The sequence below is a fragment of the Neoarius graeffei genome, chromosome 28, assembly GCF_027579695.1.
Source record: "Neoarius graeffei isolate fNeoGra1 chromosome 28, fNeoGra1.pri, whole genome shotgun sequence".
Lineage (NCBI taxonomy): Eukaryota > Metazoa > Chordata > Actinopteri > Siluriformes > Ariidae > Neoarius > Neoarius graeffei.
In genome coordinates this window covers 20,692,669-20,720,663 of record NC_083596.1, presented here as the reverse complement: position 1 = coordinate 20,720,663, position 27,995 = coordinate 20,692,669, and the positions used below count along the sequence as shown (strand labels likewise).

The following is a 27,995-nucleotide window of genomic DNA, read 5'->3' as shown; positions in this document are numbered from 1 at the left end:
ACCTCAGAAAAAGCGTTGTTGATGCTCATCAGGCTGGAAAAGGTTACAAAACCATCTCTAAAGAGTTTGGACTCCACGAATCCACAGTCACAGATTGTGTACAAATGGAGGAAATTCAAGACCATTGTTACCCTCCCCAGGAGTGGCCGACCAACAAAGATCACTCCAAGAGCAAGGCGTGTAATAGTTGGCGAGGTCACAAAGGACTCCAGGGTAACTTCTAAGCAACTGAAGACCTCTCTCACATTGGCTAATGTTAATGTTCATGAGTCCACCATCAGGAGAACACTGAACAACAATGGTGTGCATGGCAGGGTTGCAAGGAGAAAGCTACTGCTCTCCAAAAAGAACATTGCTGCTCATCTGCAGTTTGCTAAAGATCACGTGGACAAGCCAGAAGGCTACTGGAAAAATGTTTTGTGGATGGATGAGACCAAAATAGAACTTTTTGGTTTAAATGAGGAGCGTTATGTTTGGAGAAAGGAAAACACTGCATTCCAGCATAAGAATCTTATCCCATCTATGAAACATGGTGGTTGTAGTATCATGGTTTGGGCCTGTTTTGCTACATCTGGGCCAGGACGGCTTGCCATCATTGATGGAACAATGAATTCTGAATTATACCAGCGAATTCTAAAGGAAAATGTCACGACATCTGTCCATGAACTGAATCTCAAGAGAAGCTGGGTCATGCAGCAAGACAACGACCCTAAGCACACAAGTCGTTCTACCAAAGAATGGTTAAAGAAGAATAAAGTTAATGTTCTGGAATGGCCAAGTCAAAGTCCTGACCTTAATCCAATCTAAATGTTGTGGAAGGACCTGAAGCGAGCAGTTCATGTGAGGTAACCCACCAACATCCCAGAGTTGAAGCTGTTCTGTACGGAGGAATGGGCTAAAATTCCTCCAAGCCGGTGTGCAGGACTGATCAACAGTTACCGGAAACGTTTAGTTGCAGTTATTGCTGCACAAGGGGGTCACACCAGATACTGAAAGCAAGGGTTCACATACTTTTGCCATTCACAGATATGTAATATTGGATCATTTTCCTCACTAAATAAATTACCAAGTATATTTTTGTCTCATTTGTTTAACTGGGTTCTCTTTATCTACTTTTAGGGCTTGTGTGAAAATCTGATCATGTTTTAGGTCATTTCTGCAGAAATATAGAAAATTCTAAAGGGTTCACAAACTTTCAAGCACCACTGTAAATGTAACATTATTTGGACACAGCAAAAATAATTTGTGTATTTTATTTTGCCACTGCATTTAAAGGGAAAAAAAAGTGGCGTTAATTTTATAATTTTGAGGGTTTTGCACAATTCCGTGTGAACAAAACATCTAGGTATTTTCCTCTAGTTGTGTACTTTAACTTTCAGACTGAACAAACTAGGTGATGTGGCTAGCTTTAAATAAAGAAAAAGAAAAATACAAAACCCAAATAAATACATTTGTTAAAGGAACAGTCCACCGTACTTCCATAATGAAATATGCTCTTATCTGAATTGAGACGAGCTGCTCCGTACCTCTCCGAGCTTTGCGCGACCTCCCAGTCAGTCAGACGCGCTGTCACTCCTGTTAGCAATGTAGCTAGGCTCAGCATGGCCAATGGTATTTTTTGGGGCTGTAGTTAGATGCGACCAAACTCTTCCGCGTTTTTCCTGTTTACATAGGTTTATATGACCAGTGATATGAAACAAGTTCAATTACACAAATTGAAACGTAGCGATTTTCTATGCTATGGAAAGTCCGCACTATAATGACAGGCGTACTAACACCTTCTGCGCGCTTCGACAGCGCATTGATACAGAGCTCAGATATCAGTGCGCTGCCGAAGCGCGCAGAAGGTGTTAGTATGCCTGTCATTATAGTGCGGACTTTCCATAGCATAGAAAATCGCTACGTTTCAATTTGTGTAACTGAACTTGTTTCATATCACTGGTCATATAAACCTATGTAAACAGGAAAAACGCGGAAGAGTTTGGTCGCATCTAACTACAGCCCCAAAAAATACCATTGGCCATACTGAGCCTAGCTACATTGCTAACAGGAGTGACAGTGCGTCTGACTGCGTCTGACTGACTGGGAGGTTGCGCAAAGCTCGGAGAGGTACGGAGCAGCTCGTCTCAATTCAGATAAGAGCATATTTCATTATGGAAGTACGGTGGACTGTTCCTTTAAGCTACACAGCATTCAGGAATTTTGTAAGGTCTGTGAATGTAAACAAACCCATGTTTGTGTCCTACCCCTTGAATAAGCGTGAGTGTTTGTCTCTCAGGTGTCTCAGGGTATGGTGGGGCAGCTGGCGGCTCGGCGGGCGGCTGGTCTGATATTGGAGATGATTAAAGACGGGCACATCGCTGGACGTGCAGTGCTTATCGCTGGCCAGCCTGGGACGGGCAAAACCGCCATCGCTATGGGTACAGTTTGTTCTCTGAATAAGCATTTAAATCTGAAATTCTATTGTAATCTATTCATCAGTTGTGCATCATCCAGGGCTGGCAATTTGATTATATAATAGTGATCCCGTGATAAATTATAGCACAGTATGCATTGTCTTTTCAATATCTGGGATATCGTGATATCTTTTCATCAGGAATTTTTAAAAAGTAATGACATAATTAGTATAAAATGTACTTGATGTAATTTTTTTTTTAAATTGTAAGTTTGCTTTTCAGTGTTAAATATATTTAATTATTTTACAATTGTAAATTTTTTTTAAATGTAAAAAATGTTTTTGTAGACATTAAATAAAGTGTCATCTAACAAGTACTTTAAAAAAAAATGCATCAGTTCTGTATATATAGTTTTCACTGACGTCACAGCATTCCGGGGAACACCCTCCAGCCGCCATCTTGTGGGTCAAACAAAACGGACCATCGCCATTACCGGCTACGTTATCTCGGACGAATTTATGAAGTTATATAGTCAGTTTTGTAAAATAAAGATCAATGTCAGCAAAATCAAGCAAACAGAAGTATATAGATACATTAGACGACATCTCACGACAACGGTATGCAGCCAAACTGGCCTTGATTGGGGGAATTGACCCCTACGAAGTGGACAAAGATGCATTTTCAAGTGACTATGCAGGACTGCCAAAGCCTGCTCCAAAGCCTGAAACTGACTTCATCAAACTTTAAAGGCTGTCTGATATATACAACTTTATATATTCTAGCATTAAATAGACTGTTGAATGTTGTGCAACCGTAATAAGTTGATTAAACACAAATGAAATCATACAGAATAGACCTAAAATGTTTTTCAAAAATGACCCTTGCGTGAGTGAAGTGACAAGTGTCAAATAGAAACGTGACAAACGAGCGATATTAAGTGTACATTACAATGTAAACGTACACTCAGCAGTTCCAGTTAGGCATTCTCTAGAGATTGTTCACATGATGTTTTGGTTTCCAAAAACAAACTTAAACACAATTGATTGTTTATTTAAACAACTTACCACTTATAAAATGATCGGAGCAGACTTTGCTGTTTGGAAGGCTGATAATCCTTGCGGTTGATCCTCGCAAGCCATCGATTTCTGCTTTGTATGCTGAGTTTGTTTGCTCGCCTTCGTGCTCCCGTACAGTGGGAATTCCATAAAAGCTCCGCTTGACGTCATCATCTGACCTATTACGACAGCCGTAAATACAACAGGTGTGCACCATTGCTAGCTTTAAATAGCCTGCTTGGGTTCTTTTGGAGACTTTGTACTCGCGCGTTACAATGTGTGCTCAGTGACCCGTACGGTAAGCTTGACCCACAAGATGGCCGTCACTAGGGAATCCCCGACTCTGTGACGTCATGTGCAAACTGTATTGTTGCTTGAACCATTATATGGTGATGCATGTCGTGTATCATATAAATGCGATAAAGTATTGATTAGAGAATTGTGATGTATATTTTACATATTGCCTACCTCTACTATGATCAGTATCAGTTGTCTGTATTTACAGGTGTCCCTGAGACTGTGTAACATGCTGGTGTATTTCTAATAACTGTCCTGCAGTGGACCCGTCAGTAAAAGTGTTCTGGTGTGTTTGTGCAGGTATCGCTCAGTCACTTGGTCAGGACACACCATTCACTGCTCTGGCAGGAAGTGAGATCTTCTCTCTGGAGATGAGCAAGACCGAGGCCCTGAGCCAGGCCTTCCGCAAAGCTATCGGAGTCCGAATCAAGTGAGTAGGCCTGCTGTCACACTGAGTTTACCGTCATTTGAAGCACGAGAAATGAGAGTTGTTCCGTGGTTATACGTCATCTGTGTTTGTATAGAGAAGAGACGGAGATCATTGAGGGAGAAGTGGTGGAGATTCAGATCGACCGGCCTGCAACAGGAACGGTATGTCAGTTGCGAAGTTTATATAAACTACATTATTACTGAATGTGTTAGACAAGAAAGCCCACAGTGATTTAAGGCACATGTCAGTGATTTTGTTTGTTTATGGACGAGATTTGCCATTGTTTGACGCTGTATTGAAACACACACTGTTTTTGTTTACTCTGAACTCTTATAATGCAACTCTAAGGATAGTTGTTGAATTCCAGCAATAAATGTTTAAACTGGTGTGACTTTATATTTGCTTTATCAAATCTGCAGTTTTTTACTGTACAATCTAACAACGTTTAACAATTCCAGTTCATTATTCGATTCACAATTTTGGGTTCTTTTTTGATTTTCCCCACAATATTTATGAAAAAAATTAAAATGAATGAATTTTATTCGCAATAAATGCAACTGTTATTTTCCTGTTTATCAACTTAAATATTCCTTTGGTTAAATAATAGTCATTTTCTTAATGGCCAGCAATGATTTACCCACATTTGTAAAGGTTGGAGTAAAATAGTCTATTAACTACAATTTTCCCTTTTATTAAAAATGAAAAAAAAAAAACATTGTCCTTTTTGAAATTTTCATGAAAATTTCTACTACCTCCATTTGCTTCCCTTTTCTTTAGCAGTCTGTATAAAGAGAGCTCTGATTTCTTGTTGAATGTATTTGTAGAGTCAATCACACAACAGCTCTTTCCAATTATAGATTTTTTTTTTTTTTAAATAAATGTTATTTTATTTTTTTGGGGTGTGTGTTTTTGCAGTATTAGGCCCAATCCCAATTCTAATTTCTACCCCTTCCCCTCCCCCTTCCCCTTGAAACTGAGCTACAAGGGATAGGGCTTGAAATTCAACCCCTACGTATTGGGATAGCTCTTCAACGATCGCATACGTCATCGCGTACCTCCGTCAGCGTTTACATTAGCAAAATGCGACCAAATGCGTCACTGGCTGCGACCAGCCGCTACAGTCAGAGGCAGAACCAGAAATCTCTGCTGGCAGGGTGTGATTTGTTAACTAACACCACTGAATGGGATATCTTTGGCGCTTCGTGCACCACATCCGACAGAATGAGGTGTCAGAACACTCATGTAAACAATAAAAGCGAGAATAACAGAACAAAACGTACGCAGTCAAGCAACCGAAAACAATACTCACTCCCAAAGCTTTTTAGCAGCAGCTTGGATTTCAGAAATCGCTGCTCATTCTCAGCTCGAAAGCGAATCAAGCGGCGTGTTTCCTCTGGATAACAACTTAAAACACGTAAATAATGGAGAAAATACATTTATGACAATCTTTCGCCACGGGATCCGCCATCTTTCTGAAATCCGCATGAAATCTCGCTGAAATCCGCATGGCATTGTGGGAAATCACTCAAACCCCTTCGTTTGGAGTCAGCTCCAGGAAAATCTCCGTTTGGAGGGGTACAGAAGCCCTACCCCTTCCCCTACCCCTCCGCGTTAACTGGGATTGGGATACCCCTACCCCTTCACGTGAACGCGCAAAATGGAGGGGAAGGGCCAAGGGGTATGTCCAAGGGGTGAAATGGGATTCGGCCTAAGAGTTGTTACTTCCACCTACTGTGAAGTAGCATGCATTCCCTCTATTGTACGTTACTGTGCCCTCTGCTGTTGAACAATGTAATTACAGCTAGGAAAAACTAAGTGTCCGAAATCACTCCCTACTCACTATATAGTGGACTATATACGTAGTGAGTTCGCCATTTTGTAGTGCTGTCCAAATGTATAGTGAGAGGCTGTGTCTGAAACCATTCACTCGTTCACTACTCACTATCTAGGGAATTCTATGTAGGGGACTACATAGAATAGTGAACACTTTCGGACACTACTCCGCTGCACCGTTATTTACATCATTACTGTCGCACAATTAAAACGTGCCAGATCAGTCGGCTGGTGGGTTTTCAAAATAAGAAACGCATGCATGTATTTCTGTGATAAACCAATATTATACTGAGTGTATTTATTAATGTGGGAAATACAAAGTACTTTGTGTCTGCTACATCTTTCAGTTCTTTTAAATCAAGGCTGAATACTTTTTCTTCTTTGCCGCTGCCTTTTATTAAAGCAAATTTGAGGCTTTTGATTAATTTCTCGCTCTGCACTGTAACTTTTATTCTTGTATTCTATCTGTCTTATTTTTAATTGTACTTGAAATGCCCCTTTTATAATGTGTTTCTTCCTCCGTCCGTTCACCCGGACCATGTTGAGGTTTCGTATTTGTGCTGGTTGATATAGGAAAACAAAAGGGAACATGGGTTGGGTTATGAGCAAAATGTGTCTGATTTATTTTCAGATCATAAATATTCTGAATTTTGTGTCTCTTTAATATGACCTGTATGTGTGAATTGACCCGGAAATACTATGTGCTTGTAGTGTTGAAATTTGTCCTGGCGGTAGCTCTGTAGTTTTGCACAGCCTTCAAGGTAGTTGGAGGGTGAACGCTACTTTGCTTGGGCCTGTTGGGATTATTATCAGCACTTTGCTCTTAATTTGCACAACTTTGAGCTTTGTCTTCGATGCATGTTTTAATGACAGAAGAAAGGACTATTGCATTGTACCCGTTTGCACGTTTAATGACGGAAGAAAGGACTATTGTATACGTATTTGCATTCCTTGGAGAGCGCAGCAAGGTATGACGTTTGTTTGTCTAAGATACTTATAGAAGCATAGGTGTATAAATTTTAACGTTGTGTAATTTGAGATTATCTTGGTATTTATTTTATGAGACGTGTGACATGGAAATAAGTTTGTGAAATGTTTGTATGTTTTAAAACGGTTTTCACGGTGCTGTAAGGACGATACGGATTAAAGTTTAACGTCGTCTTGTTGTGGTGGACTTAAATAAAGGAAACCTTATGCGTCAGTTGAGACTATTGTGTTTTTGGATCCAAGGACTGCTACCTGTACACCTTTTTTTATTTCTTTCAGCATGACTGCAATGCATGATGGTGTATATATTGCTTGGTTAGTGCCCATCGCTTGTACACTACTTTTCACGGTGCATTGTGGGATACTAGGAGTCCACTGTATAGGGTGTAATAATTCTCACTATATGTTCAAACAGCACTACAAAATGGCGAACTCGCTATATAGTGAGTGATTTCGGACACAGAGAATTATTACAGTGCACTTAAAGTATCCCACAGTGCATCGTGAAAAGTAGTGTACAACTGATGGTCGCTAACCAAGCAATATATACCATCATGCATTGCGGTAACGCTGGAAGGGGAAAAAAACAAAACAAAACGGTGTTTGGGTGAATGGACAGAGGAAGAAACGCATTATAGAGCAGGGATGAAAGTCTTCCGGATTTACCCAGAAATCCGGATATTTGACAACTCTTGAAAATCTCCGGTTTTCCAAATGGAGAAATTTATTTTTCAGATTTTTTGCGTTCCTAGACGTGGCGTAATATGCATGGGCGTTAGGGCTGGGTATCACCAGATACCTCACGATACAATACTATGGCGATATTTTGCCCACGATAACGATATCACGGTACAGCGATTCTGCAATAATCGATATATTGCAAGAAATTTCAACCACATCACAATATCTGTGTCACTGAAGAAAATCAGAATTTATTGACCACTGTAAAATTACATTTCACATACACACTCTTGCCAGACATGTATTTGTCTCTATTCTACTGCTGGCAAAACCAAGAGTTGCTTCACTACAACATACAGAAAATTCCCATTTCTGTGCTAGTATTATCAACTTTTCTGTAAGCATGGACACATCAGTGCTGCTTAACAAGCAGAATCAAATTGTTTTATGAAAACTTGCACTGCAGACTGCACATACATTTCAGTGCTAACACTAATATCAATTTGTTCTTTGTAAACTTGAGAACATATACCGGAGAACATTTAACTTGTGCTTATTTTGCAGGAACAACACACTGTCTGAAACACATTGAAAAGTGCAGTGGGCATCTTAATTGGAGCATCTTAATTTAATTCGAGCGAAACAGGTTTTGCAAAGTGCATTCTCTTTGTCCGGCTCACTTTTTTTTTTTTCCTCCTTTCCTTTGGAATCCAAAGTGCCTCCAAACATCGGCCTTAAAGTTCGGCGGCGTCTCTAGGTTTACGTTAACAGCCATGCTTGCCTGTTTTTTGTTTTTTTTTCCTCACTGCAACCGCCGGGGGAAAAAAGAGAAGACGAAGAGTGCCTTGCAGTGAGGTAGCGGCACAGCGACACCTCGCGGAGCGGAGGTGTGGAAGTCGTACTGGATTTACAACCCGTCTGAAACATGATTTTATTATTTGAAAAAATATCGATATTCAAATTTTGAGTATCGATATTGAATCGGAAGACAAAGTATCGCGATGTATCGCTGTATCGATATTTTTGCACACCCCTAATGGGCGTGGTCCTTAAATAGCCCAAACATAGTTCATTGATTTAAAGACAGGTGTTCTTTGTTAACGGCGCGCGTGCCGGAGCTCGTTTTAATAATTTAATTTAATAATTTAATAAAAGGAAAAGAAGAAAGTATTCAGCCTTGATTTGAAAGAACTGAAAGATGCAGGTACTTTGCATTTATTAATGTGGGAAATACGCTCAGTATAATATGCATGTATTTTTTATTTTGGAAACCCAGCAGCGGACTGATCTGGCACGTTTTAATTGTGCGTCACCACTGCAGGTGTATGATCGCCTGACACTTCTTAATATTCGTGAGTCTTTGGAAAAACTGCCAATGTGCAGCTCTGATGGACATTCAAAGACGCCTCCGCCTTTTCTGGCGTTTATACCGCTACATCTACGGCGTCTTTCCTGCTGGCTACCTCGCAGCAGTAGCCGCAGAAGACGTGGAAAGCAAGGAGGAGTTCTCGTTAAATTTAAATCCTACCTAGCTTCTTCTCGTTACGATCCCCGTTGTTTATTAGCCGGATTTTCCATGGACTATAGGGGCTATGATCTGCGGAGTTCCATGGAGTACAGGTATCGGTGGCTCCAACCGGTTCTCCATGACACCGGGGTGTTGTTCCCATGTTGTCGGCTAGTGCAGACCTGTCAGCGGGGCTGTGTGCCGGGGAATCTTCGCTCGCTCACCCGCTCCTCTCATCAGTCTGGCCGTTGCTCAGCTCATATTGCGCTGATTAACACCAGATCTCTCACTAATAAGACATTTATTCTGAATGACTTTTTTACAACACATGATCTGGATTTCCTTCTGCTGACAGAGACCTGGTTGAAACCAGGTGAGAACAGCGCTTTCTCGGAGCTCCTCCCTCCCGGCTGTTCTTTTTTTCAGCACCCCGCGAGCTGCTGGTCATGGCGGCGGTCTGGCTGCTGTATTTAAGGGGAGTTTTAGATGCCGAATGTTAATCGCTAATAATTATTCCAGCTTTGAACTGCAGTTGTTTGTGATCAACCTCGCCTGCCCCATGTTGTGTGCCACAGTCTATCGTCCTCCCAAATTCAATAAGGACTTTATTCAAGAGTTCTCTGAGTTTTTATCTGATTTTATTGCAAAGTTTGATAAATTACTGATTTGTGGAGACTTTAATATTCATGTTTGTTGTGCAGCAAATCAACTGGCTAATGAGTTTAAAGGAACAGTCCACCATACTTCCATAATGAAATATGCTCTTATCTGAATTGAGACGAGCTGCTCCGTACCTCTCCGAGCTTTGCACGACCTCCCAGTCAGTCAGACGCAGTCAGACGTGCGGTCACTCCTGTTAGCAATGTAGCTAGGCTCAGTATGGCCAATGGTATTTTTTGGGGCTGTAGTTAGATGCGACCAAACTCTTCCGCGTTTTTCCTGTTTACATAGGTTTATATGACCAGTGACATGAAACAAGTTCAGTTACACAAATTGAAACGTGGCGATTTTCTATGCTTTGGAAAGTCCGCACTATAATGACAGGCGTACTAACACCTTCTGCGCGCTTCGGCAGCGCATTGATACGGAGCTCAGATATCAATGCGCTGTCGAAGCGCGCAGAAGGTGTTAGTACGCCTGTCATTATAGTGCGGACTTTCCATAGCATAGAAAATCGCCACGTTTCAATTTGTGTAACTGAACTTGTTTCATGTCACTGGTCATATAAACCTATGTAAACAGGAAAAACGCGGAAGAGTTTGATCGCATCTAACTACAGCCCCAAAAAATACCATTGGCCATGCTGAGCCTAGCTACATTGCTAACAGGAGTGACAGCACGTCTGACTGACTGGGAGGTCGCGCAAAGCTCGGAGAGGTACGGAGCAGCTCGTCTCAATTCAGATAAGAGCATATTTCATTATGGAAGTACGGTGGACTGTTCCTTTAAAAGCCTTTTGGATTCCTTTGGTCTTATCCAGTCTGTTAATGCACCAACACATGAGCATGGGCACACACTCGATCTTATTTCTCACGGGCTTTCAGTTTCCCTCAGAGAAGTAGTGGACACTGCCATTTCGGATCACTTCCCCATTGTTTTCGATTTTGCTGCTCCCCCACCTGCCAATAAGCCTGTTTCCTTAGCTCACAGACGCCGTATTTTTACTTCATCAACGGCTGGAGAGTTTGCTGTTGCCTTTAGGGACTCTCAGCTGCATGCTGACAGTGGGCTGGTTTCTTCCCTTTGCCCAGAGTCTCTACTTTCCACTTTCCATTCTACCTGTTCTGCAATTCTGGATTCTGTTGCCCCTTTTCAGCAAAAAAGCATTAAGACCAAGACGGATCCCTGGTTGAATGACCACACCCGTCTGCTTAGGCAACAATGTAGACAGGCTGAACGGCGGTGGAAAAAGGACAAATTGCATGTATCCCTGGGCTGGTTAAGGGACAGTTTAGCTGCTTACCAGAGATCTCTGAAGGAGGCCAAGTCCAAATATCTGTCTTCCATTATAGCCAATAGCTCTCATCATCCTAGATTGTTATTTAATACTATTGACTCTGTTCTTAATCCACGCCCCACTGTTCTGTCTGATGCCTCCGCCACAACCTGTGAAGAGTTTGTCTGTTTCTTTACTGACGAAGTGGAATCAGTCAGACAGAATATCAGTAACATTGATACGTTCCTTGATGATGTGGATGCTCCTTCTACACAGTCTGCTGTTTTGGACCGGTTTGAGACTATTTCTGTCGTTTTTTACGAAAGTGGTTAGTGGCATGAAACCCACTAACTGTCCCTTAGGTGTCATTCCAGCCAAGTTTTTGAAGGAGGTTTTTAATTCTGTTGGGTTAAGTTTGCTTGTTTTTATAAATACTTGTCTTAATTCTGGGTCTGTCCCAGCTGCCTTTAAACATGCTGTAGTTAGGCCCCTCCTTAAAAAAAACACCTCTTGACCCTTCTGTTCTGTCCAATTTTAGGTCTGTCTCCCATTTTGCCTTTTCTTTCTAAGGTTTTAGAAAAAGTTGTTTTTATTCAATTATAGTCATTTTTAGAAAGATTCTGTTCTTGATAAATTCTAGTCTGGTTTCAGATCCCGACATAGCACTGAGTCAGCACTGTCGAAGGTGCCCAATGATATCGCTCTGTCTGTGGATGCTGGGAATCCTGCCATGCTGGTGTTGCTTGACCTTACAGTGGCCTTTGATACAGTTGACCATGTAGTCCTTGTATCTCGCCTAGAGCAGTATGTTGGCATTCATGGCACTGCTCTCCAATGGTTTAGGTCATACTTGGCAAATAGGAGCTTTGCTGTGATGATTGGCGACCTCTGTTCTTCATATGCATCCCTCTCTTGTGGGGTGCCACAGGGCTCTATTCTCGTCCCTATTCTGTTTTCTTTGTACATGTTGCCTCTGGGATCAATTATAAAAAACACAATCTGTCTTTTCATTTTTATGCTGATGATTTGCAGATATATTTGCCCATGAGACCCAATGAAAATACGGCACTTACTAAGTTACTGGATTGTATTACTGATGTAAAGCAGTGGCCGGCACGGAACTTTTTGCATTTGAACGACAGCAAACAGAATGTATTTTATTTGGCACGTCACCCACGTCAAATGTTTTTACAACAAATTTTGGTACTCTGACCCCCCTTTTTTTAAACCATTTGTACAAAATCTTGGGGTAACATTTGACAGTGGGCTTAAATTTGATAAACAGATTAGTTCTGTTGTTAGAACGAGCTTTTTTCAACTTCATCTCTTGGCCAAAGCGAAGCCGTTTCTCAGTCGGCAGGATCTCGAGAAGACAATTCATGCATTTATCAGTTCGAGACTGGACTATTGTAATGCCCTGTATGTTGGCCTCAGCCAGTCTTCAATTTTACGTCTTCAACTTGTACAGAACGCTGCGACCCGATTTTTAACAAGCACGTCTAGACGTGAACACATTACTCCTGCGTTGTCGTCACTCCATTGGCTTCCAGTCCGTTTTAGAATTGATTTTAAACTTCTGTTTGTTTTTAATGCCATCAATGGCCTGGCTCCCTCTTACTTGTCTGAGATTTTAACTATTCGTGATCATGGTAGGGTCCTGCGTTCTTCGGGTCAGCTTCTGTTAGAAGTTCCAAGGTCGAGATATAAACAGTGGGGTGATCGTTCTTTTGCTGTCGCTGCTCCCAGACTGTGGAACAATCTGCCCCCTGACATTTGCACCACTATTGATCCCGGCCTTTTTAAATCAAAGTTGAAGACCTACTTTTTTAGATTGGCATACAATCCTGACTAGGGGAGTCTTGTTTTTGAGTGGTGCTTCGTTTCGTCTGTTTTATTTCATGTACTTCTGAAAGGCTTTTGGTAATCTGCAGCACGGTGGCGCCTTCCGCAGTCAAAACCTGTTTTTATGTGTTTTGGTGTTCTGTTTTATGGCTTTGATGTAAAGCACTTTGGGTGCCTTTTGGTTATTGTAAAGGGCTATATAAATAAAATTTGATTATGCAAGAATTAATCAATATTGCTTTTCAATAAAAATGTTCTGCATAAATATGTTTTTATTGATTGATTGCCCCAACAGTTGCCCTTAGATTTCCACTCTAAGTGAGGTTTGAATTGAGCAGGTGTTCGGTTCTTTTCCCAGGATATCGAAATCATGTCCAGGGTAATCTCGCATGCGTTGTAATTGTTGTGGAGAGAGACTTGGGTTTTAAAAAAAATAAGCTGGAGTATTCCTGAAATGACCGATAATCCAAGGAGGCAGTTGCTGAGAACCAGAGCGTACTTGTCTGCATTTTTAAATAGAACGTGTGTAATAAGTGATAAGTGTTGCTGTAGGAAAATAATCAACTATGGTGTTACTTCAGCGTTAGTGTTATGGCCCCGAAGTGTTTAGTTTCCTATAACAGCATATCCCAAGTGACTTTCTTCCTCTTTGACCACAGCAATATGCCAACTGTTAGTTTTTTATTCATTCAGTAACACGTCATACTTTTTATGTTTATTGAATAATTTTTTAAAACTGTTTTGGACTGTCGACAAACCAAATTAGTGCCCGTTATCACTTGCGTCATTAATCCAGACCTGTGATTTTGCTCCTGTTCGAGCTCTGCTGGAATACAACCCCCTGACCAATCAGAAGAGAGAATTCAGCAACAGTGTGTGATGAAGCTTAAATAAATGCAGAGCTGCTTTAGCTGAATAGTCATTTAGATTACATCCCCGATTCCAAAAAAGTTGGGACAAAGTACAAATTGTAAATAAAAACGGAATGCAATGATGTGGAAGTTTCAAAATTTCCATATTTTATTCAGAATAGAACATAGATGACATATCAAATGTTTAAACTGAAAAAATGTATCATTTAAAGAGAAAAATTAGGTGATTTTAAATTTCATGACAACAACACATCTCAAAAAAGTTGGGACAAGGCCATGTTTCCCACTGTGAGACATCCCCTTTTCTCTTTACAACAGTCTGTAAACGTCTGGGGACTGAGGAGACAAGTTGCTCAAGTTTAGGGATAGGAATGTTAACCCATTCTTGTCTAATGTAGGATTCTAGTTGCTCAACTGTCTTAGGTCTTTTTTGTCGTATCTTCCGTTTTATGATGCGCCAAATGTTTTCTATGGGTGAAAGATCTGGACTGCAGGCTGGCCAGTTCAGTACCCGGACCCTTCTTCTACGCAGCCATGATGCTGTAATTGATGCAGTATGTGGTTTGGTATTGTCATGTTGGAAAATGCAAGGTCTTCCCTGAAAGAGACGTCGTCTGGATGGAAGCATATGTTGCTCTAGAACCTGGATATACCTTTCAGCATTGATGGTGTCTTTCCAGATGTGTAAGCTGCCCATGCCACACGCACTAATGCAACCCCATACCATCAGAGATGCAGGCTTCTGAACTGAGCGCTGATAACAACTTGGGTTGTCCTTCTCCTCTTTAGTCCGAATGACACGGCGTCCCTGATTTCCATAAAGAACTTCAAATTTTGATTCGTCTGACCACAGAACAGTTTTCCACTTTGCCACAGTCCATTTTAAATGAGCCTTGGCCCAGAGAAGACGTCTGCGCTTCTGGATCATGTTTAGATACGGCTTCTTCTTTGAACTATAGAGTTTTAGCTGGCAACGGCGGATGGCACGGTGAATTGTGTTCACAGATAATGTTCTCTGGAAATATTCCTGAGCCCATTTTGTGATTTCCAATACAGAAGCATGCCTGTATGTGATGCAGTGCCGTCTAAGGGCCCAAAGATCACGGGCACCCAGTATGGTTTTCCGGCCTTGACCCTTACGCACAGAGATTCTTCCAGATTCTCTGAATCTTTTGATGATATTATGCACTGTAGATGATGATATGTTCAAACTCTTTGCAATTTTACACTGTCGAACTCCTTTCTGATATTGCTCCACTATTTGTCGGCGCAGAATTAGGGGGATTGGTGATCCTCTTCCCATCTTTACTTCTGAGAGCCGCTGCCACTCCAAGATGCTCTTTTTATACCCAGTCATGTTAATGACCTATTGCCAATTGACCTAATGAGTTGCAATTTGGTCCTCCAGCTGTTCCTTTTTTGTACCTTTAACTTTTCCAGCCTCTTATTGCCCCTGTCCCAACTTTTTTGAGATGTGTTGCTGTCATAAAATTTCAAATGAGCCAATATTTGGCATGAAATTTCAAAATGTCTCACTTTCGATATTTGATATGTTGTCTATGTTCTATTGTGAATACAATATCAGTTTGAGATTTGTAAATTATTGCATTCCATTTTTATTTACAATTTGTACCTTGTCCCAACTTTTTTGGAATCGGGGTTGTAAAAGTGATGGAAAATAATGAAAATCCTTGAATAAATCTGGGTTATTGATTTTTCTCTGTGTCTGTCTGTCCTTTCCTTTGTATTTGTGTGTTCAGGGTGCGAAAGTGGGCAAGCTGACCCTGAAGACTACAGAGATGGAGACTATCTATGATCTGGGCAATAAAATGATCGAAAGCCTCACTAAAGAGAAAGTCCAGGCTGGGTGAGGAAGTACACTGTACACAACGCAAAATGCGCATTTCCTGTCATATAGTTAAACATGCAAGACTGCAGGTGATATCCCAGATTAAACGGTGAATTGTTGGAAATCTGACTGAGCTTCCTGCTCTTCTGTAGGGATGTGATCACAATTGACAAGGCCACGGGGAAGATCTGCAAACTGGGCCGGTCTTTCACCAGAGCTCGAGATTACGATGCTATGGGAGCGCAGGTAAACACTCGAATCACACCGATGATGCATTGCATGCTGTATATTACAATGTATACACCGTACTGTACACCTGCTACGTTTCTTATAAACCGCTAACCTCGGCAAGAGTTCCAGTCAACTTGAATTAGTTTTTAGTCATATTTAGGTTTTGTTAGCAAGAAGATGCAGCTGCAGCCGAATCGCTCCCTTAATCCCCTTTTTATTTAAAGGCCCACTCTGGATGTTGCTGCATAAACAAATCTCAGCTTGTACCATTATTCTTGGGTTTCACGTGATGTCACATTCACCTCATTAGTTATTCAAAACTTTAGCTGGCGGCTCAGTTGACAAAGCGTTTGTATGGAGAAGGCGCATTGCTCGCGTGAAAAATGCCTTACGCTTGCGTTGTTTTAAATTGTTCGAATCGATCAAACCATGGAACTGATAAGTTTCTTCAGGGTTCCCTGTGAACTAAAAAAAAAAAAAAAAGGGTGAACGAACACAGGATTTCACAAAAAGACGTCGCGAAAGGTGGCTTTTGAACCTCTCACTGAAATCAAAGGGAGCCGAGTCAAAGCATGCTCGAGTTTGCAGTGATTGTTTAGTGAAAGGTTTGTATATCCCTCTCAGCTATGGCGTTGGGGTTTTCCAAGTGCTTTTCTTACTATGTGTCGTTATTTTACAGTACTTTTTTTTTTTTTTTTAAAGTCACGAAGCGCTAAAGTCCCCAGCTGTTTCTTAGTTTACTCCTCACAAAGTCTATATGGATCAGAGATGAGAATTTTCCGCGGATCTGCGGAATTCTGAGTTTTTCCCGCTGAAAATGTCATTTTTGTGAAACGTGTAAATCCGTTGAGAGAATTTCGGGGGGTTGGGGGTAAGAGTCGGCGCGAGGCAAGGCTTGTGGTGGCACAAGCAGGCAGGACCGACCGACCGCCCGCCAGCATCTTTCGGCAACGCTCATCGCAAAATTGGTTGCAGCTGTGATAACGGAAATCGTCATTGCTTTCTTCACTATTTATGCTAACGACAACTCGCGACGATTTCTGGCAACGTTTTGGCGCTCGTTTCATCTCACTTCTACAATTCACGGAGAAACAAGCTATACGTACACGGTTTTGATTGCTTCTGAAGTTCTAGTTATTTTGGTTAGTTTTCAAAGTTACTTCGTCAATATGGCGAAAGTTTTGGACCGCAAAAATGAGGATCGTGCCAGGGAAATCGATAAATCGAACGGGATAAAGCACTATTTCCGATGGGCATGGCTCGATAGTAGTGTTACCATGCAGATAGGGGGACAAACTGTGACGACGTGCCTGACGGAACATATCCGAAAAGTGGACGTGCCGGGAAAGGTTCTGTGTATTCTGTGCTCAGATATGATCAATTATGGAAACAGAGGAGCTAGAAACATCCAGTAGCACATCAAAACAAAAAAGCACAAAGGTACGTTTTACTTAAATTGTCCAAGATAGAGTCAGGAGGAATCTAATATATCGTTACAGTACCTTCATTATCGCTCACGATATATATATCTGTAGGGATTTGTTATCTTAAAGTTTATAAACGTTTTAAACCATCATGGAATTTGAAAAAAAAAAATATATATATATATATATATATATATATATATCTCATCTCATTATCTCTAGCCGCTTTATCCTTCTACAGGGTCGCAGGCAAGCTGGAGCCTATCCCAGCTGACTACGGGCGAAAGGCAGGGTACACCCTGGACAAGTTGCCAGGTCATCACAGGGCTGACACATAGACACAGACAACCATTCACACTCACATTCACACCTACGGTCAATTTAGAGTCACCAGTCAACCTAACCTGCATGTCTTTGGACTGTGGGGGAAACCGGAGCACCCGGAGGAAACCCACGCGGACACGGGGAGAACATGCAAACTCCGCACAGAAGGGCCCTCGCCGGCCACGGGGCTCGAACCCAGGACCTTCTTGCTGTGAGGCGACAGCGCTAACCACTACACCACCGTGCCGCCCATATATATATATATATATATATATATATATATATAAAATAAATAAATAAAAATATACTGGGTGCGATTTGCTGGAGGGGATGGGGGGGATGAAACAGGAAGTATAAGGATGAGAAAAAACCAGTTTAAATCGGAAAGCTGCGCACAATGTGAACTGCGCCATCAGAGCAAACTGTTCATTTAGTATTCATATATTTTAGTGATTTTCGAGTCACTGTCCATTTAATCCGGAGGGAGAGAAACATCACAGCAACGCGACAAGCAATGCAAACTTTGTTGTGTTAATGTTCGTGTATTTAGTCAGAGAGGTAGGAAGATGAATTTACTATCTCTGGTTTAGTGTTCGTTTTCATTTAGTGTTATTCATTTGATATCATCGGATGTTATTGAGCTGTGAGCCTATTGTTACCTTAATTTTGTGACGTTTCATGATTAAAAAAAAAAAAAACCATCCCCCCCCTTCTGGTTTTTTGACAAATCGCACCCTGTGTGTATGTGTGTGTGTGTGTATGTATGTGTGTGTATATATATATATATATATATATATATATATATATATATATATATATATATATATATATATAAAAAAGGCACACAAGCACACAAACCCCTCCACCACAATAAGGTGGCAGTTCTAGGAGGGGCTTGTTTGTGTGCTTGAATGATCCTAGGAGCTATGTTGTCGGGGGCATTATGCCCCTGTTAGGGTTTCCCAAGGCAGACAGGTCCTAGGTGACAGGCCAGACCAAGAGCAGTTCACCAAAAAACCCCTATGGAGAAAAAATCCAGGACCGTGACGTCGCCCGGTAGGACGCAGCCGGGGCCCCACCCTGGAGCCAGGCCCGGGGTTGGGGCTCGTATGCGAGCGCTTGGTGGCCGGGCCTTTGCCCATGGGGCCCAGCCGGGCTCAGCCCGAAGAGGTGACGTGGGCCCGACCTCCTGTGGGTTCACCACCCACAGAGGTAGCAGTAGGGGTTTGGTGCAGTGTGGATTGGGTGGCAGTCGAAGGCAGGGGCCTCGACGACCTGATCCCCGGACACAGCGGCTGGCTGTTGGGACATGGAATGTCACTTCGCTGGGGGGGAAGGAGCCTGAGCTTGTGCGGGAGGTTGAGAGGTACCGGCTAGAGATAGTCGGGCTCACCTCCACGCACAGCTTGGGCTCTGGAACCCAGCTCCTCGAGAGGGGCTGGACTTTCCACTTCTCTGGAGTCGCCCGTGGTGAGCGGCGGCGGGCTGGTGTGGGCTTCCTTATAGCTCCCCAGCTCAGCCGCCATGTGTTGGAGTTTACCCCAGTGAACGAGAGGGTCGCCTCTCTGCGCCTTTGGATTGGGGAGAGGGCTCTTGCTGTTGTTTGTGCCTACGGGCCAAATAGCAGTATAGAGTATCCGGCCTTCTTGGAGTCCCTGGGAGAGGTACTGAGGGGTGCTCAGACTGGGGACTCCATTGTGCTACTGGGGGACTTCAATGCTCACGTGGGCGATGACAGTGACACCTGGAGGGGCGTGGTTGGGAGGAACGGCCTCCCCGATCTGAACCCGAGTGGTGTTTTGTTATTGGACTTCTGTGCTAGTCACAGTTTGTCCATAACGAACACCATGTTCAAGCATAGGGGTGTCCATAAGTGCACGTGGCACCAGGACACCTTAGGTTGGAGGTCGATGATCGACTTTGTAGTCGTGTCATCTGATCTCCGACCCTATGTCTTGGACACTCGGGTGAAGAGAGGGGCTGAGTTGTCAACTGATCACCACCTGGTGGTGAGTTGGATCCGCTGGCGGAGGAGGAAGCTGGACAGACCTGGCAGGCCTAAACGTATGGTGAGGGTCTGCTGGGAACGTCTGGCCGAGCACTCTGTTGGGGAGGTCTTTAACTCCCACCTCCGGGAGAGCTTTTCCCAGCTTCCGAGGGAGGCGGGGGACATTGAGTCTGAGTGGACCATGTTCTCTACCTCCATTGTGGACGCAGCTGTTCGGAGCTGTGGCCGCAAGGTCTCCGGGGCCTGTCGTGGCGGCAATCCCCGAACCCGGTGGTGGACACCGGAAGTAAGGGATGCCGTCAAGCTGAAGAAGGAGTCCTATCGGGCCATGTTGACCTCCGGGACTCCTGAGGCAGCCGACGGGTATCGGCAGGCCAGGCGTGCTGCAGCTCGGGCAGTTGCGGAGGCAAAAACTCGGAACTGGGAGGAGTTCGGGGAGGCCATGGAGAAGGACTATCGGTTGGCCTCGAAGAAATTCTGGCAAACCGTCCGGCGCCTCAGGAGGGGGAAGCAGTACTCTGCCAACACTGTTTACAGTGCGGGTGGGGAGCTGTTGACCTCGACTGGGGACATTGTCGGGCGGTGGAAGGAATACTTTGAGGATCTCCTCAATCCCACCGTCATGTCTTCCACTGAGGAGACTGAGGCTGATGACTCAGAGGTGGACTCGTCCATTACCCAAGCCGAAGTCACTGAGGTGGTTTGCAAGCTCCTCGGTGGCAAGGCACCGGGGGTGGATGAGATCCGCCCTGAGTATCTCAAGTCTCTGGATGTTGTGGGGCTGTCTTGGTTGACACGCCTCTGCAACATCGCGTGGCGGTCGGGGACAGTGCCTCTGGAGTGGCAGACTGGGGTGGTGGTCCCTCTTTTTAAGAAAGGGGACCGGAGAGTGTGCTCCAATTATAGGGGAATCACACTTCTCAGCCTCCCAGGGAAAGTTTACTCCAGGGTACTGGAGAGGAGAATTCGACCAATAGTCGAACCTCGGATCCAGGAGGAACAATGCGGTTTTCGTCCTGGTCGCGGAACACTGGACCAGCTCTATACCCTTCATAGGGTGCTCGAGGGTTCATGGGAGTTTGCCCAACCAGTCCACATGTGCTTTGTGGATCTGGAGAAGGCATTCGACCGTGTCCCCCGTGGTATTCTGTGGGGGGTGCTTCGGGAGTATGGGGTTCGGGGCTCTTTGCTAAGGGCTGTCCGGTCCCTGTACGAACGGAGCAGGAGTCTGGTTCGCATTGCCGGCAGTAAGTCAGACCTGTTCCCGGTGCATGTTGGACTCCGTCAGGGCTGCCCTTTGTCACCGGTTCTGTTCATAATTTTTATGGACAGAATTTCTAGGCGCAGCCAGGGGCCGGAAGGAATCCTGTTTGGGAACCACAGGATTTCATCTCTGCTTTTTGCGGATGATGTTGTCCTGTTGGCTTCTTCAAACCAGGACCTTCAGCATGCACTGGGGCGGTTTGCAGTCGAGTGTGAAGCGGCTGGGATGAGAATCAGCACCTCCAAGTCCGAGGCCATGGTTCTCGACCGGAAAAGGGTGGCTTGCCCTCTCCAGGTTGGTGGAGAAGTCCTGCCTCAAGTGGAGGAGTTTAAGTATCTCGGGATCTTGTTCACGAGTGAGGGAAGGATGGAGCGTGAGATCGACAGGCGGATCGGTGCAGCCTCCGCAGTGATGCGGTCGCTTTACCGGTCCGTCGTGGTGAAGAAGGAGCTGAGCCAAAAGGCGAAGCTCTCAATTTACCGGTCGATCTACGTTCCGACTCTCACCTATGGTCATGAGCTTTGGGTAATGACAGAAAGAACAAGATCGCGGATACAAGCGGCTGAAATGAGTTTCCTTCGCAGGGTGGCTGGGCGCTCCCTTAGAGATAGGGTGAGAAGCACAGTCACTCGGGAGGAGCTCGGAGTAGAGCCGCTGCTCCTCCACATCGAGAGGAACCAGCTGAGGTGGCTCGGGCATCTTTTTCGGATGCCTCCTGGACGCCTCCCTGGGGAGGTGTTCCAGGCATGTCCCCCCGGGAGGAGGCCCCGGGGAAGACCCAGGACACGCTGGAGGGACTATGTCTCTCGGCTGGCCTGGGAACACCTCGGTGTTCTTCCCGAGGAGCTGGCCGAGGTGTCTGGGGAAAGGGAAGTTTGGGCTTCCATGCTTAGACTGCTGCCTCCGCGACCCGGTCCTGGATAAGCGGAAGAAGACAAGACGAGATAAAAGGCGCACCCCCCTTTGAAACACCACCCCCCCCCCATGCACGCTTTGCGTGCATTATGTCTGCCCTTGGCAGACATTTCAGAGGTTTTTTTTGAATGTCCCATTCTCATCCCTGATGGATGAAGGTCGTGACAAAATTCTTACCCAGCCGTACAGTTACAAGGCGCCGTGATCACTTCTCCGTCTTGTTTAACTAAGATCCAGGCCTTTAAAGGGGTTTCTGATGATCTTTTTGTATGATTTAGCTGAGAGATAAGAGCCAACACAAGTGAGAATCAAGTGAACTGTTTGTTTACACTTCAACTTGCAGCGCTTCGTTGTTAAGACGTGAACAAAAAGCTTAAAAAAAAAAATACTTACATGGGCAAAAACAATACAGGATTCATTCGGCAGCGACTTTACCCAGCCACGTACAAAAAGTTGTAAGCCTCCATACTCTTCCACACTTTCAACTGTTTTGCGGTGTAGAAGGACGTCTGCAACACCAGATAGTTCGAGATGTCGGGGAACTCGACTGAAGGGTAGTTTTCAAGATCGTATGACAAATCCTTCTTTCGCAGACTGTAGGGGTCGATTCCATTGCACATAGCGACCTTCTGAATATATCCAAAGCAAGCAGCGGCTTCTAGATTACGAGCGTGATCTGATAACTTATCGCTGGTTTGTTTGCACTACGGCAGCCATTTTGGTTTGTTAGACAACCAGCTGTTTTACTGGAAGTGAAATCGCTGAGAAAAGTCACGTGACTGAAACCCAAGAATTGCTCGTGGTGGTTGGAATGATTTGAATAACCGTAGCTACTCGAGAGAGTTAGGCAGCTGGGCCATAGAAGGTTCACGCTGCATGCTGCACACTACACGCTACACGCGTGTAAAGAAAAGTGGACAAACGTAGCATGATTTGCTCTGGGCCATAGAACGGCGTTCACGTTGCACGCTGCACACTTCACGCGTGAAGCGTGAAATGAACATGCACACTTTTTTCTAGGCGTGAAGATGGAAATTCCAGTCAATGCATGCGGTCACCGCCGCGCCAGCCAATCAGAACGGGTCTAGGGAGATAACTCTATGCTTTCAGGGGAAAACTTCAGAAAAAATATAATTGAATGGTATAATTGAAAAATAGTTCTTCATCGGGATTGTCAAGCAGATTATAGAATGTTCGGTGAAATTCACCACGGGTTTCTCTCAGAAGGAAGTGTTCTCGGCTCCAAATTCTGTTCCTTTTTCTCTTCCTCTGTCTCAGTAAAAGCAGAATGAGGCAATCGTCGTCATCCGAAGAGTCCATATTGTTGGTTACTCGGTCAAAGTAGAACAGACGCAACACGTGAACATCCAAGCATGAAGTTTAATGGCCCAGGGTCCGGTTCTTCACGTGTAGCGTGCAGCATGCAGCGTGCAGCGTGAACCTTCTATGGCCCAGCTACCTTATTCTATCATCTCAGTGGATAGCTTCTTATGTGGTGTAAGACACCCTGATATGAACAGAAGGAAGAAAACACCTTTGCATTGTTATTGTGTGTCGTTCAGAAAAAGGAGACTCGTGCCACTTACTCACTTCTGGTTAATAAGTGCTAAATTGATATGTGGTCCTGAGTTTACTGGCTGTTTGTGTTAATGCTGTTTTTAAAATTTTGTCTGGCAAATGTTCAACTGATTGATTTTCCTTTCCATGACACAAACAAAACAATAACTAGAAGGGCACTCTTCCGTCTCCTTGGCGCAGACCTCCGCCAAGGACAGTAGTCGACTTTTCTATGATGTGTAAACCTGCAACTGTAACCAGTTTATAAATAAATAAATTTGTTTTTCAATGTTTTTTTTTTTTTTTTTAATATAATCTCCGGCTGCACGTTGGTGTAGTGCTTGGCGCTGTTGCCTCACAGCAAGAAGGTCCGGGTTCGAGCCCCGTGGCTGGCGAAGGCCTTTCTGTGCAGATTTTGCATGTTCTCCCCGTGTCTGCGTGGGTTTTCTCCGGCTTGCCTGCGACCCTGTAGAACAGGATAAAGCGGCGAGAGATGATGAGATGAGAATATAATCTCCGCTGCTCATAATTTGCATGGATTAAAGTTTTCCGTCAACTGGGAGCGCTAAAGGTCAATAATGAGAGTGATGCAGATCCGAGGGAAAAAAAAAGGGGGGGTAGGTCCATAGGTCTGACACCAATGTGATTTAGAACTTCACCAAGCTGCTGTGATTGCCTGTTGTTGAACCCTTTCTTGTGCTATGTTTGAGTATATGTAAAGGAATAAGTTGTTGCGCTAGATAGGCCTAAATAAATAAATACAGCCTCCGCTACTGTCTAGTCCCGGGGAGGCTCGGCGTAGGCCACTGATGAAACTATTTGGCTGTCCTACTAGGCAACTAGGTTACTTGTCTACTACTAATAGTAGTAGTAATAATGATATTTGCCTATTGAAAGGTGATCAGGTGAAAAGTTGAAGCCGCAGCAAGACCTTTTGCTATTAAGCGTTTTGTAGGCTTCGGCAGACAACGTTCTAGAAAGGCTGTGTTTTTCTTTGGTTTGATTAGCCTACGATTTAATCTTTAAACATTTATGGTTTCAGCAGTTCGCTTAAACATTGGAGGCTGCAGAGTCGGGCTGCAAGATTTCCCGACACTTGTTTAAGATGCCAAACTTCATAGTAAGGAGAAAATAATTCCACAGTATTTAGTGCCTCGTCAGTCTCAAAAATTAATAGTGAAGGAGCAACGCGAATCAAGTCCCAAAAAAACATCTCGTAGGCCTATATTTTACATTTTCAAAAAAGTCCGGAATTGGAAGTCGGTCAGTGGAGTGTAATGAAGTGTCTCATTCACTAAGCACAAAAGGTCGGAAAACAGTGGAGAAAACAGCGATTGCTTAAATAGGCTACTAATGGTTTACATTAGTAATTTAATGTATGTGACAAATAAATTCATTGATTAAATAGATAAAGAAGTGAATACTCCGAAGCTCAAAATTCAGGAAAGTGGCTCCGGTGTCACAAGTGCACAAGAACAGTTATTTGAAAGTTAACCTGATGAATTTGTGCGTGCGCGTGCGATTTCATGAAGAACCGGGACAATTGGCATTCGGTGAAAGATTCACACCTATGACTCATTATATTCGCATGTGCCCTCTCGCCCACGGTTGCTTTGTTTTCCCGATTTACACGAGTGTCTGAAAATGGAGTTTTCAGAAATCTCCACTCTGCCCCGAGTTTGCGAAAGTAGCTGTTTTCAGTGACTGAAACCCCCGTATAGGTGTGAATGAGAGGTGCAACCGAATAAATAAATAAATATGCGTCTTTTTTATCCGGCTACATGTAGGCTATCACTGCGCAAAGCCTCTTATTTTGAAATGGTAGTAATATTTGTTAAAATAATAGTAGGCTAATTTCCACATTAATCGGTAAAATGGCACAAGGGATGTGATGGGGGGGATGGCCGTTTTATAAGGGGGATGATTTGAGATTTTTATTTCAGAAGGGGGATGCCTCCCCCCACATCCCCCCCCCCCCAACTCGAGTACTGCGTATAAGGCCACCTGACATAGGCCCTTCGATTTCCATCACTAGAGCGCGTCAAATTACTTTCGGTTTTGCCAGCATGGACGCGCTTCTTTTAAATGAAGGCACAGATGTGTCAGACATCGACAAAACGGTAAAGAATAAGTGGAGATGGGCTTGGCTAAATGAAATGGGCGATAATGGCAAGCCATTTAGTTCATGGTGCAAAAAGATGAAAATGGCAGGTGTGCGCTTTTGTGTAGTTTGCCATAAAAAAAAGTCTATGGAAGCAATGGCAAAAAACTAGATGCCTTTGGCTTCACTGCGAAGAAGCAGAAAAAGTGAACTTTCACTTTACTTTTCTTGCAAGTTCTTTCTGTTCCACTCTTTTGAAAGGACGGTTCAAGTTCGACTGCACTTGCACTTTTCTCTTAACCACTGCTGTGCGTTACTAAAGTATTGTTGAAATAAATTTGCACTTTGCGCTGAAAACTTGATGTTTCATCATTTATAGCCAGTAATGACAATGGTAAAGTCTTGCCTTAGCTTTAGTCATTGTTAAAATTATGTAAATGTACTATAAGTAGGGGCCTTGAGGATAATGGACAACACAGCATTTAAAATTTGACGCATCGCTGATGTGGTAGGGGCCAACGACATGGAGCTTTTTTTTTTTAGTCAGATGTTTTTGGGTTTTTTTTTTTTTTTTTTGCTTTAATCCATGAATTTGCTGCAAATCCAATTATTCCATCATGAAATTGTCTTCGATTCAGGTCTAGCATGACCAGAAGCGATGCCATAGTTGTTGATTGATTCTTGCACTCTGATTGGCTGAGCTGGACCACGTCGTAGCGTATATAGTTATGTTACAGAGCCAGGCAGCGTACTACAGAGGGTAACTGAGAAAGCCAAGTGCACATCCATCTGGAGGGAAATTTTCATACAGATCAGGGCTCGAAATTCATATATTTTTTCACCAGCCAGCCGGACTAGTTACCTTCCAAAGTAACTAGCTGTAGAATTGTACCAGGTGGGTGGAACACAGAAGCACGGCAGGCCAGAACTGAGTTCTCAATAACTCCTTTTTATTTTAGCTTTTCAGCTTTTATGTTCACTCATATAGATACATGTGTTCTGGTTGGGAGAGCTCTCTTCCTTTGCGCTCCCTCTCCTCTTATAGGGCGCGGTCACTGGGGAAGAGACACAAACACAGGTTAATTCCCGTCAGGTGCAGTGATTCTGTCACTTACCTTCCCTGACTCCGCCCTCCCTTCACAGACCGCCGCTTGACCACGCCCCCGCTGCCACAATAGCCAAACAGAAAATCAACTAGCCAAAATTTGTTCATGTATGAGTTTTACTTCTGTCAAAAATAACACAAAAGAGAGTAGTTACCATTGTTCATGACTAATGTGCATTTGTGGCGGATCACAGAATCCAGGGACACATGTCTGCCTGGGGGCATTTTGAGTTATTGACAGATTCAGAAAGTACAGTTTCTAAGCTTTCCAATGATGCCTTCCATGTGGAGATCTGACAATATTTGAAGAATGTGTGGCCTTTTGAAAGTGTATACTTAAAACAGACAAGGGAGAAAATCGCCCTCAAAGTTTTCCATCTCAGCTACTCTGGGTGCAGGGCGGGCACATAATGCTGCTCATCTGCATGATATTAAGGAAAGCCCTACCCCGTACTAGCTAGCACGATACTACTTTCATGTAAACAAAGATCACCACGTCAATTTTCCTTCCATGCAAAGTATGCCCAACACAATTATGAAGTACAAAAATAAGTCCTAAAGTATACTTTAACATTTTGTGGTTGAAAAATTACTCACACCGTAAGAAAGAAAGATAGCACAATGATGACACAACTAACACAACACTAGTTTCATGTAAAGCCTCGGTCACAACCGGCCGTACAGTACGCGCTCCTCCGGCCGGTCTACATGCAAAAAATGCAAGAAACACACGGAGAGCGCGCGTGTGAAAAGCACGAGAGCGCGCGTGTGAAAAGCACGAGAGCGCGCGTGTGAAAAGCACGAGAGCGCGCGTGTGAAAAGCACGAGAGCGCGCGTGTGAAAAGCACGAGAGCGCGCGTGTGAAAAGCACGAGAGCGCGCGTGTGAAAAGCACGAGAGCGCGCGTGTGAAAAGCACGAGAGCGCGCGTGTGAAAAGCACGAGAGCGCGCGTGTGAAAAGCACGAGAGCGCGCGTGTGAAAAGCACGAGAGCGCGCGTGTGAAAAGCACGAGAGCGTGCGTGTGATGTGCTGATTTTCGAGCCGCAGAGGTTCTTTGTCATGTCAGACTCACTCTACGGGCGCTTACGTTTTTTTCAGGTTGCAAGACAAACTTACGGCCAACGCGCGTCTTTCTCTGTGAACAAAAAAAAAAAAAGACACAGCGATTTGGGAAACGCCAAAAATCGCACGGCCAAAAAATCGTACGTCCGGTTGTGACCTAGGCTTAACCAAACCACAACACTCTCCGTTACATGCAAAAATAACCACACAGCCTTAGATTAATAAACTTACCCCATCAGAAAGAGAAACGGTGCCTTGCACACACCAATGCCTCCGATGGAACGTAATCCTAGAACGGTCCGTGTATCATCCGATCATT

General features: G+C 43.8%; 1 protein-coding gene across 1 annotated transcript in view; it reads left to right on the top strand.

Moving 5' to 3' along the window:
- ruvbl2 (RuvB-like AAA ATPase 2) overlaps positions 1-27,995 on the top strand; it is a 63,789-nt gene that overhangs the window by 7,618 nt on the left and 28,176 nt on the right. Inside the window, exons 4-8 of the mRNA XM_060912123.1 lie at positions 2,279-2,420; positions 4,049-4,178; positions 4,273-4,339; positions 15,597-15,703; positions 15,838-15,931. Coding sequence (XP_060768106.1) covers positions 2,279-2,420; positions 4,049-4,178; positions 4,273-4,339; positions 15,597-15,703; positions 15,838-15,931 — 540 coding nt within the window. The remainder of the gene's footprint in view (positions 1-2,278; positions 2,421-4,048; positions 4,179-4,272; positions 4,340-15,596; positions 15,704-15,837; positions 15,932-27,995) is intronic.